Here is a 17,583-nt window from a genome sequence, read left to right as displayed (position 1 = left end):
TTCTAAATTAGTGCGAGCGAGTGAGCTGAAATTTGTATATGTCCTCGTCATCATCACGTATTGTTCTTATCTTTTTTTACACAAATTTTGACGAGCGAGCGCAGCGAGCGAGCCGAAAATTTTTGTATTTCAGCTTACAAAACATGGAATTCTTGTCATTTTTTGCGTATTAAATCTCACAATTATAGTGACGATCTTATAGATAACGATTTATACCAAAAAAACTGAGGACTTTAAAAAATACTCTAAATTAGTGCGCGCGAGTGAGCTGAAATTTGTATATGTCCTCGTCATCATCACGTATTGTTCTTATCTTTTTTTATACAAATTTTGACGAGCGAGCGCAGCGAGCGAGCCGAAAATTTTTGTATTTCAGCTTACAAAACATGGAATTCTTGTCATTTTTTGCTTATTAAATCTCACAATTATAGTGACGACCTTATAGATAACGATTTATACCAAAAAACTGAGGACTTTAAAAAATACTCTAAATTAGTGCGCGCGAGTGAGCTGAAATTTGTATATGTCCTCGTCATCATCACGTATTGTTCTTATCTTTTTTTATACAAATTTTGACGAGCGAGCGCAGCGAGCGAGCCGAAAATTTTTGTATTTCAGCTTACAAAACATGGAATTCTTGTCATTTTTTGCTTATTAAATCTCACAATTATAGTGACGACCTTATAGATAACGATTTATACCAACAAACTGAGTACTTGAAAAAATACTCAAAATTAGTACGAGCGAGTGAGCCGAAATTTGTATATTTCTGTGTCATCATTACGTTTTTTTCTTATCTTTTTTGATTTTTTTTGCGCCCCCTCCCCCGTATGTTCGAAACCGTTGGTGTCCTCTTTTGATCCAATCGGCGATCCCTTCAGAACGAATGAAATTGCAGTCGCTGCTCCGTGTAACATTTTTCCTGCTAAATATAAAATGACATGTGTGAACACAATAGACACTGTCATTTTGTCATCATCACGTTTTGTTCTTGCCTTCTTTCTTATATAAATTTTGGCGAGCGAGCGCAGCGAGTGAGCCGAAAATTTTTGTTTTTCAGCTCACAGAACATGGAATTTTTGTGTGAACACAATAAACATTGTCATTTTGTCCGCGTCATCATCATGTTTTGTTTTTATCTTGTTTGATTTGGTTTTCTGCCCCCCCCACCATTCACCCTCCCCACCCCCCCCCCCCCCCCCCCCTTCCGGGCGAGTTGATTTTTTTTTTTTCTTCTTCTTCTTCTTCTTCTTCGTTTTTTTTTTTCCTTTTTTTTTTCTTCTTCTTCTTCGTTTATTTTTTCGTTTTTTTGCGCCCCCAAGGAGTGGCGCCCGGGGCACGTGCCCCCCTTGCCCCCCCCCCCTAGATACGCCACTGCTCAGAGAGCATTGGAAGTGAATCACATTTAGAGTGTTCTGACAAGTGTTATGCTTTGTATGAGGAACATATAAATTCACAACTCTCACAACTGAATATGTACATGATGTAATACATATTTATGTATGTCTGTGTGTTGAGATGCTACTTTTTTGTCACCTTCCAGGTAGTCCAGTAGTGAATATTTTAAAGTTGTAACTGATATAAGTATTTTAGTGCATATAAACATGTAGTAGAATATATTTCTGCACAATATATGAGCAATGCACTGTGTCCACCTATAAGCAGTATCTGGTTTTAGTAAAGTGATTGTCCTCCATTAAGAATGTCCATCATTCTCATCTTCCCTTGCATTTGGTGAGCAACTCAAAATTTGCTGGTATGAATTGAGGAAAACTGTATCAAAACGGAAGTGAGTCCATATCACTTTGTTTAGCTAGAACTAAGGAGATATTCATGTACCTGGGGGTGTTTCTTAAAGCTGTTCTTTGGCTAAGAACGACTTTAAGAACGACTGGTGATCAGTTCTTGTGCTGAATTACTGAAATTCTGATAAGTATAGCACATCAGAACGTATTCCAGTTGTTCTTAAGTTGTTCGTAACTTTAAGAACAGCTTTATGAAACACCCCCCTGGGGGTAGAAAGCAAAACCCTGAGATATATGAACAATGAGGACATTATTCCCAACTTAAGCCATGCCAAATACTCTATGTAATCACGTTCAATTTTGACAGCCTATGAAATTTTTTCCCCCTCTTTCTGTAGGTGACAGCTCTTCTGCCCAGTATTCTTGATGGAGATGCATTCATTCGAACCTCTCATACAGAGGAAAACACAGGTAAATGAATATCATTTGATGGAGTCGTCTAACATAGTGGGACATAGTGGGATTATTTGGCCACCTTTGAGTGGACTAGAAGTGGCTGTAAGATCCCAAGAAAAAGCAGTACTTTAGATGTGTAGAAATGTGGTTTATAGCCTCTGGGTTATTTTCATCTATTCCTGTGAATGTTTAGAGGATTTCTTAATTGTCTACAGTGACTATTATTGCTGGATGTCTTCTTAAAATGCTTGCACATTACATACAGTCATTTTGACAAAGAAACTTGAAACACCTTTTTATTACAATAATTGGGGTTGAAAATATGCAAATTGCTATTTTCTTATGGATAGACAATCATTACTGCAAAATTGACATACCAGTAATCACTTTTCATTGATGAAACGGCATGTGCAGTAAAACGCCTTGATAAGTTATTTGGCAAAGCCACATATATTTTTGCTTTTAGTATATTTCAGTTTGTGTAAATTACAGCATTCAGTTGTACTTTGTTGTAACTCTGATTTTCTTAAATCAGTTGTTCTTTTGCTCTTATTTTCTCTTTACTTTCTGCAGGATTACTGTATGAGCTGTGTCTTTCCTATGTTAGACCAGTAAGTGAAATTTTTATATACTGTATACGCCATATATTTCGCGAGTCTAAATTTTCACGAATCGGGACTTCACGACAATTTCGCGAGTGGTTAAATTCGCGATCGTGGAGTCATGTACTGAACGGAGAAATGTATACGCGTATGTCACATTCATATCGGTATTAGAGTCAATATTTTTGTGTGTTTTTAATTTCCCGAATAGCAGCTGACTCGCGAAATTCGCGAAAATAAAAACCTCGCGAAATATTCAGCGTATACAGTATTTGATTTTACAACAGCAGTGTAATTTATTGTCATAAAGCAGAATCATTAAAATAGGGATGTAAACTACTTTGTACATGTGCATGTATTGTAGAATTTTATTTTTCTGTCCCAATTCACTCTTAATGTAAATATGTTTACTTTCAGAGTGAAGGGAAATCAAATTCATAGTCAATTGAATGTTTTACTTGCAGTAGATATATTTACCAAATATGTTTTATTCCAGTAAGTGAGTATTACACTTCAAATTTGTCTTCCACAGAAAACTGGTGAGAAAGGAGAGCTGAGCTGTGGCTGGGTGTACCAGCCTCTTTATGACACAGCCACAGGTGCCCCCATCATGAACAAGTGAGCAAACCCTAATCATATTGACAGTGATGTGATCTTATGTCTATAATTCTCACTAATTTTGGACTAGTAAAGTGTTAAAGCATGAGGAAAAACACTGCAAGAATTGGAGCAATTCCTACTATGGCATCAAATTTTGCCATAAGCTCTCCATTCTATGCCATTACGTGATTCATGTGTGTTTATTTGTTCAGCAATCTTTCTCTTCTTTTGAAATTGGCTCAGGTAAAGAAGTGTTACCATGCTACTGGAGAGAATGGTTGAAGTGAAGATCGTGCTGGTTGTAAATGAATGTGATGCTAAAGAATGTGAATATGACATGTATGCATATTTCACCTTTTAATTTCGTAATCCTAGTAACATTCTCACAATTGGTTTTTGATTAAGGATATGCTGAATTGGATGTCCTTGATTTCTGAGATACTGGCTGTGTAGGAATTCACTATGGTGGTAGCTAGTTTTTGTTTGGTTTTCTTTCCTTTTTTTTTGAGGGGGGAGGCAGGGGAGGGGTGAGGGGAGAGGGGCAGAGGAAGGGGTAGAGGAGGGTTTGTGAATGTATACATGCGCTTTAGCTGACTTTAATGCCCTTTCTGGTAGATGTTCTATTGATCCATGATCATCAATCAGTTTCTAACCCAGATTGTCATGATTGTGGTCACAGAGGTACTTTGCATGAATTAGGTACTCTTAAATGGATTTTGTTTATTACTCTGCAAGAGCTGCTTCCGTGCCTTATTTCACATTGTCTGTAATTTATCACATCTGTGCCAGGATCTATGATCTGACAGTCAACGGTGGAACCCCCTTTGAGCAAGACGTGGAAGTTGACCCTTCCATCAGCAGGAGAAGTGAGTAATACCAGTGTGTCCTTGGTTTGGTCCAGGTTGCCACACCACTAGGATCCATTAGTCATGCACTTGATTATAAAAGTTTCCTACAGTCCAGACATCACAATATGATATATTATAGAGTTCACACTGTCTGAAACTGCATAATCATGCATCAGGCATTGTAATATACATGTATGTAGTCAACATACTTAGATGTGAAATCAAACACAACTGCCTATTTTCAGCAGCTATTGAATACTAATAAACCCTGAAACTTGGCAGTCTGTGTCATGACTGGTTGTGATATGTGTAGATTGGCACGTAATTGTCTTTGTTGGCAGTCTGTAGGTTGCTGTCTTGTGTAGTAGGGGTGTGGCAATTGTTATGCAAATTATGAAGTGTTTAAGATATGTTGCAGTAATGGCTCCAAGCGATCAAATCAGCCAAAGAGAAAGAATTGCTAATATCTAAAAACTGAGAGTATGTTTAGCCACCTTGTTTTTTATACCCCCGCCACACGTAGTGTGTCACCGCGATGTTGGTCGGGCGGTCGGGCGGTCGGGCGATCGGTCAGTCTGTTGCAAAATCTTGCGTCGCGAACTCCTCCTACAGTTTTGAAGCAATTTATATGAAACTTAGGGTAAGTGATGATATTGAGGTATAGATGTGCAAGACATGTTTTTTGTGTTTGTCGGACAATGCGTTGCCATGGTAACCATAATTTTACCAAAACCTTGTGGATTAAATAACTTCCATAGTATTTAAGCAATCAATTTCAAAACTGGTATCTATGATGATCTATAGGTGTAGTTCTGCAAGACACCAATGTGTTAATATAAGAAAAATGCGTTGCCATGGTAACCACTCATTTTTGTATCAAATTGAACCATTTAATCTATGAAGGTGAAATTTGGTATGAATGATGCTCTTAAGTTTAGTTTTGCAAAACGTCCTTTGTATTTGTATCGGACAAGCGTTGCCATGATAACCACATTTTTTTAAAAATCCTGTAGAGTGAACTTCTTCCACAGTTTTCAAGCAATTGAAACCAAATTTGGTGGGCATTATGGCCCTGAGGTACAGATGTGGAACACATAATTTTTGTGTTTGTCACACAAACCATTGCCATGATAACCACAATTTTACCAAAACCTTGCATGTCGAATAACTTTTCCATCATTCAAGCAATTAAAGTCAAATTTAGTATGTATCATGATCTAGAAGTATAGTTTTGCAAGACACCAATATGTTAGTTTAAGGAAAATGTCTTGCCATGGTAACCACTCATTTTTGTATCAAAATAAACCATTCAAGCTATGAAGGTCAAATTTGGTGTGTATGATGGTCTTTAAGTGTAGTGATGCTGGAGGAAAGCATGTTTCCATTTGCTGTAAGTTTTATACTCAGTGTCAACTCTGTAATTGTACAGTAAACTAAAATTATTCTGTTTCCAATTCGACAAGTGCACAAACTTGGTATTAACGTCATTGCCCTCATGACATCACATACTATAAAGCAACACTAGGGGTGGGGGTATTAATCACCTTCTAGTTTGTTTTTATGCCTCCGCCACGAAGTGGTGCCGGAGGCATTATGTTTTCGGGTTGTCCGTCCGTCCGTCCGTACGTCCGTACGCATTCGTTTACGCGATAACTTGAGAAGTATTGACTGGAATTTCACCAAACTTGGTCCAAGTATAAAGTATGATGGGGCAATTATTTGATTAGATTTTGGGTGAAATCGGCCAAAGGTCAAAGGTCAAGGTCAAATCATGAAATTGTATCCGTTTACGCGATAACTCAAGACTGGATCAAGTAAATTTCACCAAACTTTGTCTGAGGGTGATGTATGATGGGACAATTACACGATTAGTTTTTTAGTGAAATCGGACAGAGGTCAAAGGTCAAAGATCAAGGTCAAATCCTAAAATTTATCTGTTTATGTGATAACTCAAAACTGGATGAAGCAGCTTTCACCAAACTTGGTCCAAGTATGATGTATGATGGGGCAATTAGTTGAGGAGATTTTAGTGACATTGGCAAGAGGTCAAAGGTCAAAAGGTCAAGGTCAAATGCTAAAAATGTTGCTATTTCCCCCATATCTATGCAATGCCCAAAGGTATTTTACTGAAACTTAGTGTAGACATGTACTACTGCGTAAAGATTCTCCAGAGAGAGTTTCATGTCATAAGGTCAAAGGTCAAAAGGTCAAACGTTAGGTGAAAATGTAAACAATTTCACTTTTCTCGCAAATGGTTCAATGTATCCATCATGGAACTTGGTACATATGCATGTACTGACTGGCAGGGATTATCTAGGGAATTTAGGGGTCATGGGTCAATAGTCAGGGGTCAAAGGTCAAGGTCAACTCCTCAAAAATATACTGTTTCCCTCATAGACTACCGTAGTATATGCAGTGCTTGCATTATTAGTTTTAAAACTTAATATATACATGTATTACCTAACGGAGATTCTCTGGGAAATTTCCAGCCAGAAGGTCAAAGGTCAAAGGTTAAGGGTCAAAGGTCAGGTTTAAATGAAAAATAAAATCTATTTTGTACTGTAATTACACTCTTTCTTCATACCTTGAAAATTAATCAATGCATAAACATATAACAGGGTCGGTCAGAAGTCAAGTAAAAATCCTCAATTCCCCAAATATGTGTACCTGCACTCTTAGACAATTATAGCAGACCCAGTTTGAGGAAAGTGAACATTCAAGACATTTCTGACAAACCTGTCATATCAATATTTTGCCAGTTATGTGAAACTGTCATTACACATTGTGAAGACATTGTACTATACAACTATTGGGAGAATCATGCATTATGGCGGAGGCATCAGTCGCCATAGCGACATTTCTAGTTGGTTTTTGCAAGTGTGAAAGTATGTGATATTCATTGGATTAAATTGCCCGCATTCAAAAAGACAGTTTAATTCAGCCAGTGGATTATGCAAACTGTATAAATTGTGTGACAGATCATATACGGCAACAGATGTCGAATTATGAACGCGCACTGATTTGCGCATGTGAGTTTAATCTGATGTAAGATTTTTTTTCTTCTCTGCCCAAAACCTACTTTATAGAGTTTTTGGCACTTCAAATGCATTGAAATTTTCAGTTCACTGCTCATCAGACATTTCTTTCATAAGTTTGATTTTTTTTTCAGACTTTTTTTTTTTTTTTTAACAAGTACATGTACTCTGCCACCCCTCATTTCTGCAAGCAATGACTGTGACATCCCAAGCTAATCATCACTTCGCCATCACTATATAATTACTCACTTGTTTTAATGAGGCACCACTTCACTTTTCTTAGAACACAACTCAATAAAGAATCATTTAATCACATATGACACCAGTATTTATGTTTTTTTTCTTGGGCAATGCACTATTTAGAAATGGATGGTAAGTTCAGTGCAAATTTGTTCACTCTTTGTCTTTGACAAGCTGAAGCCATTGGACTCATTCTTCTGTTGTCTGTCGAGCTTTCAACCCTTAAATGTATTCATGACAACCCTGTAACCCTAACACCCAGCCCCAGCTAGCCCGCCCATCCCAATCTCTGGCCCCATCCTCCATCCCCCTACCCTCCCCCACCCCACCCTCCACACACACACACACACACACACACACACACACACACACTTGCACACTTATGCAATGCAGCATCATGGTTAAGTATTTGATCATGGCATAGAAAAACGCTTGACCTATCCCATGAAATAATACAAAATATGATGGCACACATATAATACCAACAAGTGAATGTTGATGTGTTGGTGCAGGAGGACAAGTTTGGCAAACCGTCAACTACAAATCTAAAGCAAAACATAACTAATACTCTTCCTTTTTTTTTTTTTTCATTCCAATATCAGGTGAAAGAAGAGATTGTAGTATGTGTACAGATACGATTTGAAAGACATACCATATCCATAAGTGTATTTAAAACAACAAAAAACACAAATTAAAATAAGTTATACCAAAAAATTACTTTACCTCATGATTCAATAACATATTCAGTTACCACTTGTTCTACCTTTTTAGCACCTAAGCAAACAACAAGTAACAATTGTTTCCTTTTTTTTTAATAAATTTCCCATTCCCTTTGATATGAAATAAACTTCAATTAATATTTACAAACAAGATACATAATATGATCTATATGATCATGAACATGTTCTTCTAATCATCCAAGTTAGTGTCATCTGTGCAGGGTGTTTGTTGTATCCATGGAAGGGGCTGCACATGCTTTATGAGCTTGTTGCACAGAATTCAGTCTTGCCGTGTCTCATGCCATTTGATTCATGCCATAAATTTGATGATCAGAAATGTGCACCATACTCGGTACGGAACAGTATATCTTAATTTCACAATGGAATTCAAAATTGTCATTTTTACCCATTGCATGTACACTCATTCTTCCAAAGTACATTCATATACACCTTACCATTTTTTTTTTCTTGACAGGATAAGTTTACTTCTTACTCTATGGTACAGTTATGTCGTCGTCATTCGTTTCAGCAAACTCCAACATGAAAGTTAATTATTTGCACATCTAAACTTTTGTTGGTACTCCTGGTATTTTAGCACTTAGGGGAGCAATGACATTTTGGGAAAATGGTTTAAGAGATGTAGATAAAGTATAATGTTGTCATCACACAGTATGGAGTTAATGCCTGCACTCGTCTTGTTCTGTGATATGTGCTGTCTAAAATGTTCATGTTTCTTTTTTATCTGAAGTTTTTGTTTGACAATGTGTCCAGCACTAAGGATGCTGAGCTGCATGGTCCTACATGCTACCATAGTCTCTGTTATCATGTGTTAATGATGCTATGTGTTATTTGCTTTTCAAAGATTCCTTTAAATGCTTCCAAAAGGGACATTTTGTTAGGAATGGGATTCACAATACTCATCTTTCAACTTTTGTATGACTGAGTGGTATTCATCCATTTTGAACATCATCATATGGCTCAGTCAGCAATGTTCAACAAATTTAAAATTGAGCTGCGACAGTGTTAAGCAGTGTTTATAATTTTGTCAATGCATAATAAAAATAATCTGTGATGGCTGGAGCTGCATGAAAATTTGTGAAGTTGGCAGGTCATTTTAAACAATGAAGTCAAATAGTATTAATTTGTGTTGTGAAACTGATCTATAGATATTTGCTGCAGGTATGAATAGAATATTCTCACCATTTCTTGTCATAAAAGCAGAAATCTTTTGCTCCACACATACATCTTTACTCACTCTACTTAGTTGTGTGAACAGGAGTCCATTGATAACACATCTTGTTCCTGAGTTTATAGGATTGTTTTCAATCTAACTACAAATGCAGGAATGTCATTTGTCGATTCAACACTGACCTACCATAGAAGACACTCAGCTTGTGCTTCCAGAGTGTGTTGAGCTACTGCCTTCAGGACACTTATCTTTGAATTTTTATGCCTGTGTTGGAGAGACAGTGAATGCATGGATGTTTGACCTGTTCTGTTCCAAATGTTTGTCAACATCCAGGTAGCTCAAGTAAGTTCCGAGCCATGATGTCTGCAAACAAGCAGCCTCGCCTCCAACTCAAGTTTCTCACACCCACCAAGGAGCAGAAGCCATTGCTCGAGTGAGTTCACCTGCACTTTGTCAGTGATAGTGAGATGGCAATGAATAACATGATGAGCATGATGATGATGATGATGATTTTAATGATGATTATGATCTTGATCATTAGTGAAGCTAGTATGAGGGATTTACCAAGTGTCATGACCAGGTATGTTATGAAGTGGCAGTGGAAGTTTATTGCTTGTTGGTAGTAATAAATCACATTTCTGGTGCTAGCAGACATTCTGCTGATGATTGTGTTGATGATTCTTCTATCAGTTGTGATTGTGGAAGATATGACAATTCTTCATAAATACATCTATGACCTCTGCTATGGCAACTGTTACAATTGTAAATTTACAGCAAAGGTAATAGTTACTTATGAGGGTAATATTAAACTAGATTACAAGTTATATTTACCCTGACTCTTGCGCTGGTGAGGGCATGGGCTTTATATAACGTAAGTGTGACTGTGGTATGTTGTGTCCTGTGAAACTTTGTTGAATCTTGATGATAAATTAACATTCTGACAGCGTGGTTGTTTCAATTCAGCAGAGGTATTGTTTTCACAGACCTATCATGTATTCATAGAATTGTCAGTGAAGTGATCTGCTGCCTCAAGAAAATTTGTTCCAAACTGCACATGTACTCATTAAAGAAACCAATCTGTGGGTAATTGATTTGATGTTATATTGCAGCTCATGTCTCCTTCATCTCACCTGTCTGTATTGTTTGTCTTACTACCAGTTTGCTACCAGAGACACTGGTCAGCTGCCTCGTCTACCTCCCGTTCCTCACTTTCTTCCGCAAGCTGCAGGCTGATGAAGTCCTCAGAGACCGCATCGACCTTCAGAATGCAGGTTGGCAAAGTTGTGCCCACGTTATGGAAATATCTCACTAAGTTGCATATCTGTGTCTTTGTATGTATGTTTGTTTATTTTTTATTATAGACTCTGTGGTATACATGACAGCTACAATGTATGCAGTGTATCATCAATTACACAGTGGCAGAAGATTCAGAATGGATTTGACCAATGATTAATCTTTTCTGACTGTCTTGTGACTTGAATGCTAGAGTACCCGGTATGTTGGTGTAAGTAAATTAACAGCAAAATACGCAGCTGAGGTGGGAACAGAGCCTTTTTCCAGTGCTTCTACACATCAGAACCATTCTGTCCCATTGTAAAACTTAATGAATTGAAAAGAATTAACGTGAAATATTCCAAATGAAGTTTATCAGATTGGTATCTATAAAAGTGAGTGAGTCACTTTCATTCAAGCTTTGATTTGTTCAGGAGACAATTTCTTTTTGTATAGATTATCATGGATGTTTGGAGAATTTATTTGCTTTTCCGACTAGCATAGTCGATTCCATATGTTTGTGTAATTTCATCAGTATTGCGTTCTGTGACAAAATTACATGTGCTTAAATATTCTTTGACATTTGTCTTGTATTTGATACAGACCTGATTCACTGCCCACTTCTTGCCACGTTCCCAGAAGCTACCAAGTACCCCGACCTGATGGATGCGCTGAGGGTGAGGAACCCACAGCAAGATTTTTTTTTTTTTCCACTTGTGTCTATGCATAATTTGGTGGGAAGTTTGGTGTTGTATGTAAGTGTATTAAAGTGAGTGGCTTGCAGTTTGTCTCTCTGTATATCTGTGTTGGTGAATATGTGTACATAAATTGAATTGAATGAATTATATGTGTTTGTCTGCATGCTGCATGCCACGTGAAGTTTACTCTTTCTTTCTAATTTGACTGTAGTGTCAAAATAGAAGACAAAAGAAAAGGCATACAAACAAGCTGTAGATATTGAGAAAGTTTCAGAGATATGAGGGTTTGAGATTATCAGATTTTGACAGAGGAATTTTCTTCAAGAAGAATGGGTTTGTTTGCCATGCAAGATCTACGAATGTGTATCTTGATTTGATGAACGTTTGATTGTGGGAAATGTTTTTGCAATTATTTCAGAGTTCCTGGGCAGACAAGAAGGCCAAAGTCAAGAAGCTTGAAAAGGTAATTTCTTCACTATCATACATTTCCTACACATACGGAAAGTGAATAAAGCTGATATCTTATAATATAATAATAATAATAATAATAAGGTCTTATTTATCCAGGGTAGCCTCTTCAGTGTTGCCACTGCTCTACCAGAGGGCCCTGCCATTATTATTACCCCAGCGTTGCCAGGTACCCATTTATACACCTGGGTCAAGAGGGACATTGTGGGTAAAAGCATCTTGTCCAAGGACGTAAGCACTGGGCGGGAATCGAACTCGGGTCCTCCGATTAGGAGTCGGGAGTCTTATCCACTATGCCACAGCGCCCCACGAACATACTCTTTTGAATTTCATTCAAAACATACTCTTTTGAATTTCATTCCCTTTATCACTACTACATTCTTTTCAGGGAAAGTTGTATTAATGTTTGAAATACCAGTTGTGCCAGTTTGTAGCAGATTGTGTAAACATACGTACAATAAAAATAGAAAACACAAATTTCTAAGTATGCTTATGCGGATAAATGATTCTGAGTGCTAAATTGTAAAGTCTTTCCTTCCGTAATGTGATGTACTGTCAACCATTACAGAAAGATCCAGAGCAGATGAAAGCTCTCTTCACATCAGTATTCATGGAGTCCGTCTATCCCATCCTGAAATTACCGTCTCTGCCGCCCTACAAGTGGGCAGATGAAGACAGAGATAGTGTGAGTATAAATCATGGCAGATAAAACCCAACATCTACTGATTACTTCAAAGGAATATCCACCAAATTAGAATCAAAAGCAAGTGAGGTGCTTAGAAAGTATCAATCCCATAATGCATTTTTCAAAGATTGCACTTCTTTTGCTGTATCCATTGCCTGCAAACATTTGACATGAGAGTAATGTGTATAGCCTGTTTGATTTGAATACTGTAAAATGAGGATGTTCGCATGCATTTTAATTTTGCAAGTTTATCAGTGTGTTTGCAGTAGTCTGTAGCATTCTAGAACTGGAGACTGGATGAAAAGAATATACAGTTAACAACAAAATTATTCATACCCCTGGGAAATTTTTAGTTTTGAGCAGATTTCTTACAAGTAAAGGATGGAGGGATGACTCCCTCACTTAACTTTTTGTTGCTCTCTGTATGTATACCTCCTGCAGGAGAGATGGCAGGTAATCTCAGAGTTTCTGCAGGCCAACAAGGAGAAGGGGATCCTGGCTGCCTTCTTGTCTCCCGGTGGAGACCACACCCCTTTTGACATGTCAGAGGTCGCCTACGACTTGCTGGACTCATTCCAAGAACTGACCTAGCTGGAATCTAGCAAAAGTTTAGGGGAAACTGCTCCCCGTGAAACTTAAAACAAGTGCTGGGAAGAGAATGGTATTCAGTGGACTACCTTGAGATGATTTGCAGGAGCATGACTCCAGCTTGGAAGAGTGAATTATTTTAAGGGTCTACAATCCATGTCTGTGAAATGAGCAGTGTTTGTAAGACTTGACTCGAGGATGGACAGTACTCAAGAGACTGTCATTGAAAGTGGACAGTGCTCCAATGAAGACTCTGAGAGTAGACAGTGCATGGAACACCTGTCCAATCTCTGAGAGTGGACACTGCGTGGGAGACTGTCCTTGAAAGTGAGTTTGCATGACAGACAGGCTTTGGAGCAGACCATGCTTACTATGGTGCCCTTTGCCCTCCAGTGGAATGTGGAATGTGCTTGAAAGAATGTCATGGTCTAGAAATAATTGGGGGGAGGGGGCACCAGAACAGCAGTAACTTAGTAAGAGATACACATGTGAGGGGTTGAAAAAATTGTTGTAGCTGAAAGGAGAACTGAGAGCTAAATTCCAGCAAAATGTCATGCAGCAACACCTTGACTATCTGAGAACTTGTCTGTGTCAGTGTGCTCAGAGATGTAGTGTTTTCCACAACAATGATGGTTTGGAATGTAATTAAACTTACACAGCCAGATGGATATTGTGGAATATCTGACTTGGGTTGTTTTCTTTAACAGAGTTTTCACTGTCATTGGCAATCCCATGCCCTTTATCTGGAATGCAGAATTTTGACTTACATACAACATGTAGAAAAAAATATCAAATGGTATTAGATAATCTAATAGGAACTTTTCTCTGAGAGTCCACTTGTGTCAGAGGGCTGAGGGTGGATTTCATTGTGGTTTGTGAGCTGTACCCATTGACTATACCAAATGTTTAAGTAATACATTGTACAAGTGTAGTTGTGGAGAGCAAGCATTTGCAGGGCGTGAGACTGCCCTTACTTGCCTGTGGTCATACTGTCATGTGCTGGTTTCTCAAAGATTATTTTCTTTGAACTGTTCAGTTTGGTACTGGCATCGAAATACAGCTTGCTGACATGTGATAAGCACACCCTTGTGAGGCACTTCGCATTTGAGCTTTTTCTTTTTAATTTCTTTGTCATTTTTTGTGAGGATCATGTTTCTTCAGTGCTATGTAGTCCTGTGTATTGATAAGCTGACATGAAAATGGTATTTGTTTATAGTGAGGAACAGTTTGTGAGAAAGAAAACTTACTATTTCCTCAAGCCTCCTTATAACAAGATGCCCCGTAACAGTAATGACCAAATTAAAGTTAGCTGCATTTCATTGATAACAATTTTCTTGGAAACTCTCTTTGGCATATATTGAGTCACAAAGGTAAAGACAGACAATAGATTCACCCTCATTTCAAAATACTCCTCTCATATGCTGTCAAACAAATTATATCATTTCCAGCTTTTGAACTGTCAAACCTGTTTTCACCAAGTCAGTGCTTAATTCTATGAAGTGATTTATCATGTTAATGATTTCATAAACAACTTTAAATCTAGTACAGTGTAGATGGTTCTACTGGAAGAATTTGTTGTTTAACCAGGAGGCACCATTTGAAATGAACTCGGCTCTGTGACTTAGATTATTAAAATTAGGTATTTACATTTATTGTTTTCATTTTAAGATGTTTTTCTTTAGCCCCACTTCCATAAATTCATATTCATTGTAATGCTTCTACCAAAACCAGCTGCCCAAAGGATCAGGTTAATGTTCCAGATTAACTCATTTTTTTTTTTTTTAAATTCTTTTGATGTACAATTCTTTTTGGTATGACAATTTTTTTTTAATTGAATATTCACAGTGGAGTGAAATGTACCAATGGTCCATTCTGTTATGCCCAACTGAGTCATGCTCCATTTTTTTTTAAACCAGTTTGATAGATCTGTAAAATGATATCCGCAATGTGCTCTGCATTGATGAATTTTCCTTATAACTTGGTCCAGATGTTGACAGCTCCAAATTTTATACCAGATATATTTTGTCATAATGAAATAAGGTGTCACACAGATGAATTGATATAAGAACATCAGCTATCTCTTCATCTAGGTGTCATTTGTTCCTTGTATGTTTTCATTTTTGTGCAATATTTATTGATGTCTGTTAGAGAAGTACTGTGGAATGTCCAGCATGTAGGGAGAAAAATTTTTGTGACTGTTCAAATTTGCAATCACCTTGATCAGATATGCATTATATCACTGAAACAAGTACATGTACTAGTGTTTGATTAAAATCAAAGTATTTGGAGAGCCCTAGTGAACAAGTGTTTTGTTGTGTGCTACAGTTTTGTTTTATTTGTTTTGTTTTGTGGGGGGGGGGGGGGCATGTACAATAATAATTACCAATCTACATCGAAACAAGAAACTTTCTACTCTCAAATTATGTGATGTTCATCTACAGGTCCTAAAGAAAACAAAACAAGAACAGAAAATTAAATGAAATGCACATTTACTGAAAAACTGTTTTTACATCATGAGGATGCTGCATTTCACTTCATGTACAGTAATTAACCAGGATGTAGGGCACATGTTTATATGGAATTTTGAAATATCATTGCATATACAGTACCAAGAACTGCAGTTAATATGGTAGAAGCCATAACCAATCAGCTCTGAGCAATTATGTGTTTGTCATGTCAACTCCGTCTATATCAGCTGCATCTATCGCAACGTACACCTGCTCCTACTTTGTTGTTATTGTTATTAGCAAAGTCTTCAAAGGTCCTCACTGAAGCATATATATATATATATATATATATATATATATATATATATATATATATATATATATATATATATATATATATATATATATATAAAAGGAGTCTCGAATACGCCATCTGTGAATAAAAACCTTGTTGGAACTACAGATGGCGTATTCTAGACTCCTTCTTTAATACAATGTAATAACATTCAAAGTCCAACAGGTGGAAAATTCCAAGATGAACATTATATATATAAACAAAACTGGAACAAAGTTCATGCTGTATTCACCAACGGTTTATTTCTGCACACAAATTTTCGAGTGTCTCGCTGCCCTTTCTCAAGTGTTGATGCTGAGAGAACAATAACAAAATTAAGCCATAACAATATATTGCAACCGTGTTACCAAGGATGCGCTTTGTTCTAGTTTTGTTACTTATCTTTTTATCTTGCCAACACGTGGACAACCTAATCAACATATATATACATATATATATATATATATATATATATATATATATATATATATATATATCCATATATATCCATATATCAAGACCCATTACATGCTTTACAACAATTCAAACTTCCCTGTAACCACTAAACCAAATTGAATGGGGTCTTCTGCAAGAGGTAGGAAAGAAGTTACAATTTCATACCCTGAAATAGAGATTGTTCGATGATTTTTAAAGTTATCAATTCGAAATACACTGTACGATCATTTTTTTTTAGGGGGGACATACTGTATATAGCCCATATGTATATAGGAATATATATATATATATATATATATCTACATATCTATATACACATGTATATGGTATATATGTGTATCATATATACATATATATATATATATATATATATATATATATATATATATATATATATATATATAATGTAAATTTGGTTGGTTAGTTTGTTATTTTGTTAGTTGAATAGTTTGTTGTATATGATTATCAGTAACAACTGACCTGATACGAGGGCAGGGTGGAGGAACCCAAGTGATATTGATAAGAAAAACTGAAGAAACAGAGAGAGGGAAAGAGAAACATTGAGATGGGGAAAGAGAAGTTGAAGTTAGTGGACCAGGGGTTCAGTCCTCTGGTAGAAGAGGATTTATTTCACTTGGAAAAAAAAAAAAAAAAAAAAAAAAAAAACCTGCAATGTTCATGTAGACTGCATGCTGTACAGGGAAATCTGAAAGTCTACTGCAGTCAACTTTGCAATAAATGCCGGTGAAAATTGCAGTAACTATCAGAAATCTGACATAATGAGTAAAAAAAAAGAATAGTATAGATTTTTGTTTGCTCTTTTGTGAGACATAATTCTATTTTTGTTATAAGTTCTCTTTCAACCTTTATCATATATATTGCATTATTGTAGAAAAAAAAATCCACAAATGTCAGCAAAACTTTTACAAAAAGTAAATGCTTTGTTTGCAAAGAATCTGTTTTGATGTGAAATTGTAGTTACTTTCTCTGCTGAATTTCTTTTTAAAAAAACCAAAATAACAAAAAAAAAACATTTCTAGAATTCTAGTGTTTTTTCGTCGGTAACGTCGCAACGCAGCGATAGACGAGTGGGCTCCCATGCCTAGTAGACCATAACATTACCATCCATAGCACAGCTGCAGCTTTTGTTTGGTTTGGTGGAATTAATCACGCGAATCATCCATCCAAAACATAACAGTGG

General features: G+C 36.7%; 1 protein-coding gene across 1 annotated transcript in view; it reads left to right on the top strand.

The window, feature by feature from the left end:
- The window catches only part of LOC140233855 (uncharacterized), a 49,089-nt gene extending 33,640 nt beyond the window's left edge, over positions 1-15,449 (top strand). Inside the window, exons 20-29 of the mRNA XM_072313950.1 lie at positions 2,144-2,216; positions 2,775-2,812; positions 3,336-3,421; positions 4,193-4,269; positions 9,768-9,867; positions 10,593-10,705; positions 11,310-11,383; positions 11,823-11,867; positions 12,441-12,557; positions 12,999-15,449. Coding sequence (XP_072170051.1) covers positions 2,144-2,216; positions 2,775-2,812; positions 3,336-3,421; positions 4,193-4,269; positions 9,768-9,867; positions 10,593-10,705; positions 11,310-11,383; positions 11,823-11,867; positions 12,441-12,557; positions 12,999-13,148 — 873 coding nt within the window. The 3' untranslated portion in view covers positions 13,149-15,449. The remainder of the gene's footprint in view (positions 1-2,143; positions 2,217-2,774; positions 2,813-3,335; positions 3,422-4,192; positions 4,270-9,767; positions 9,868-10,592; positions 10,706-11,309; positions 11,384-11,822; positions 11,868-12,440; positions 12,558-12,998) is intronic.
- The last annotated feature ends 2,134 nt before the right edge of the window (positions 15,450-17,583 follow it).

The sequence above is a fragment of the Diadema setosum genome, chromosome 1 (assembly GCF_964275005.1).
Source record: "Diadema setosum chromosome 1, eeDiaSeto1, whole genome shotgun sequence".
Classification (NCBI taxonomy): Eukaryota; Metazoa; Echinodermata; class Echinoidea; order Diadematoida; family Diadematidae; genus Diadema; species Diadema setosum.
Note: the sequence above shows the minus strand (reverse complement) of the source record. Positions and strands in the feature narration are given on the sequence as shown.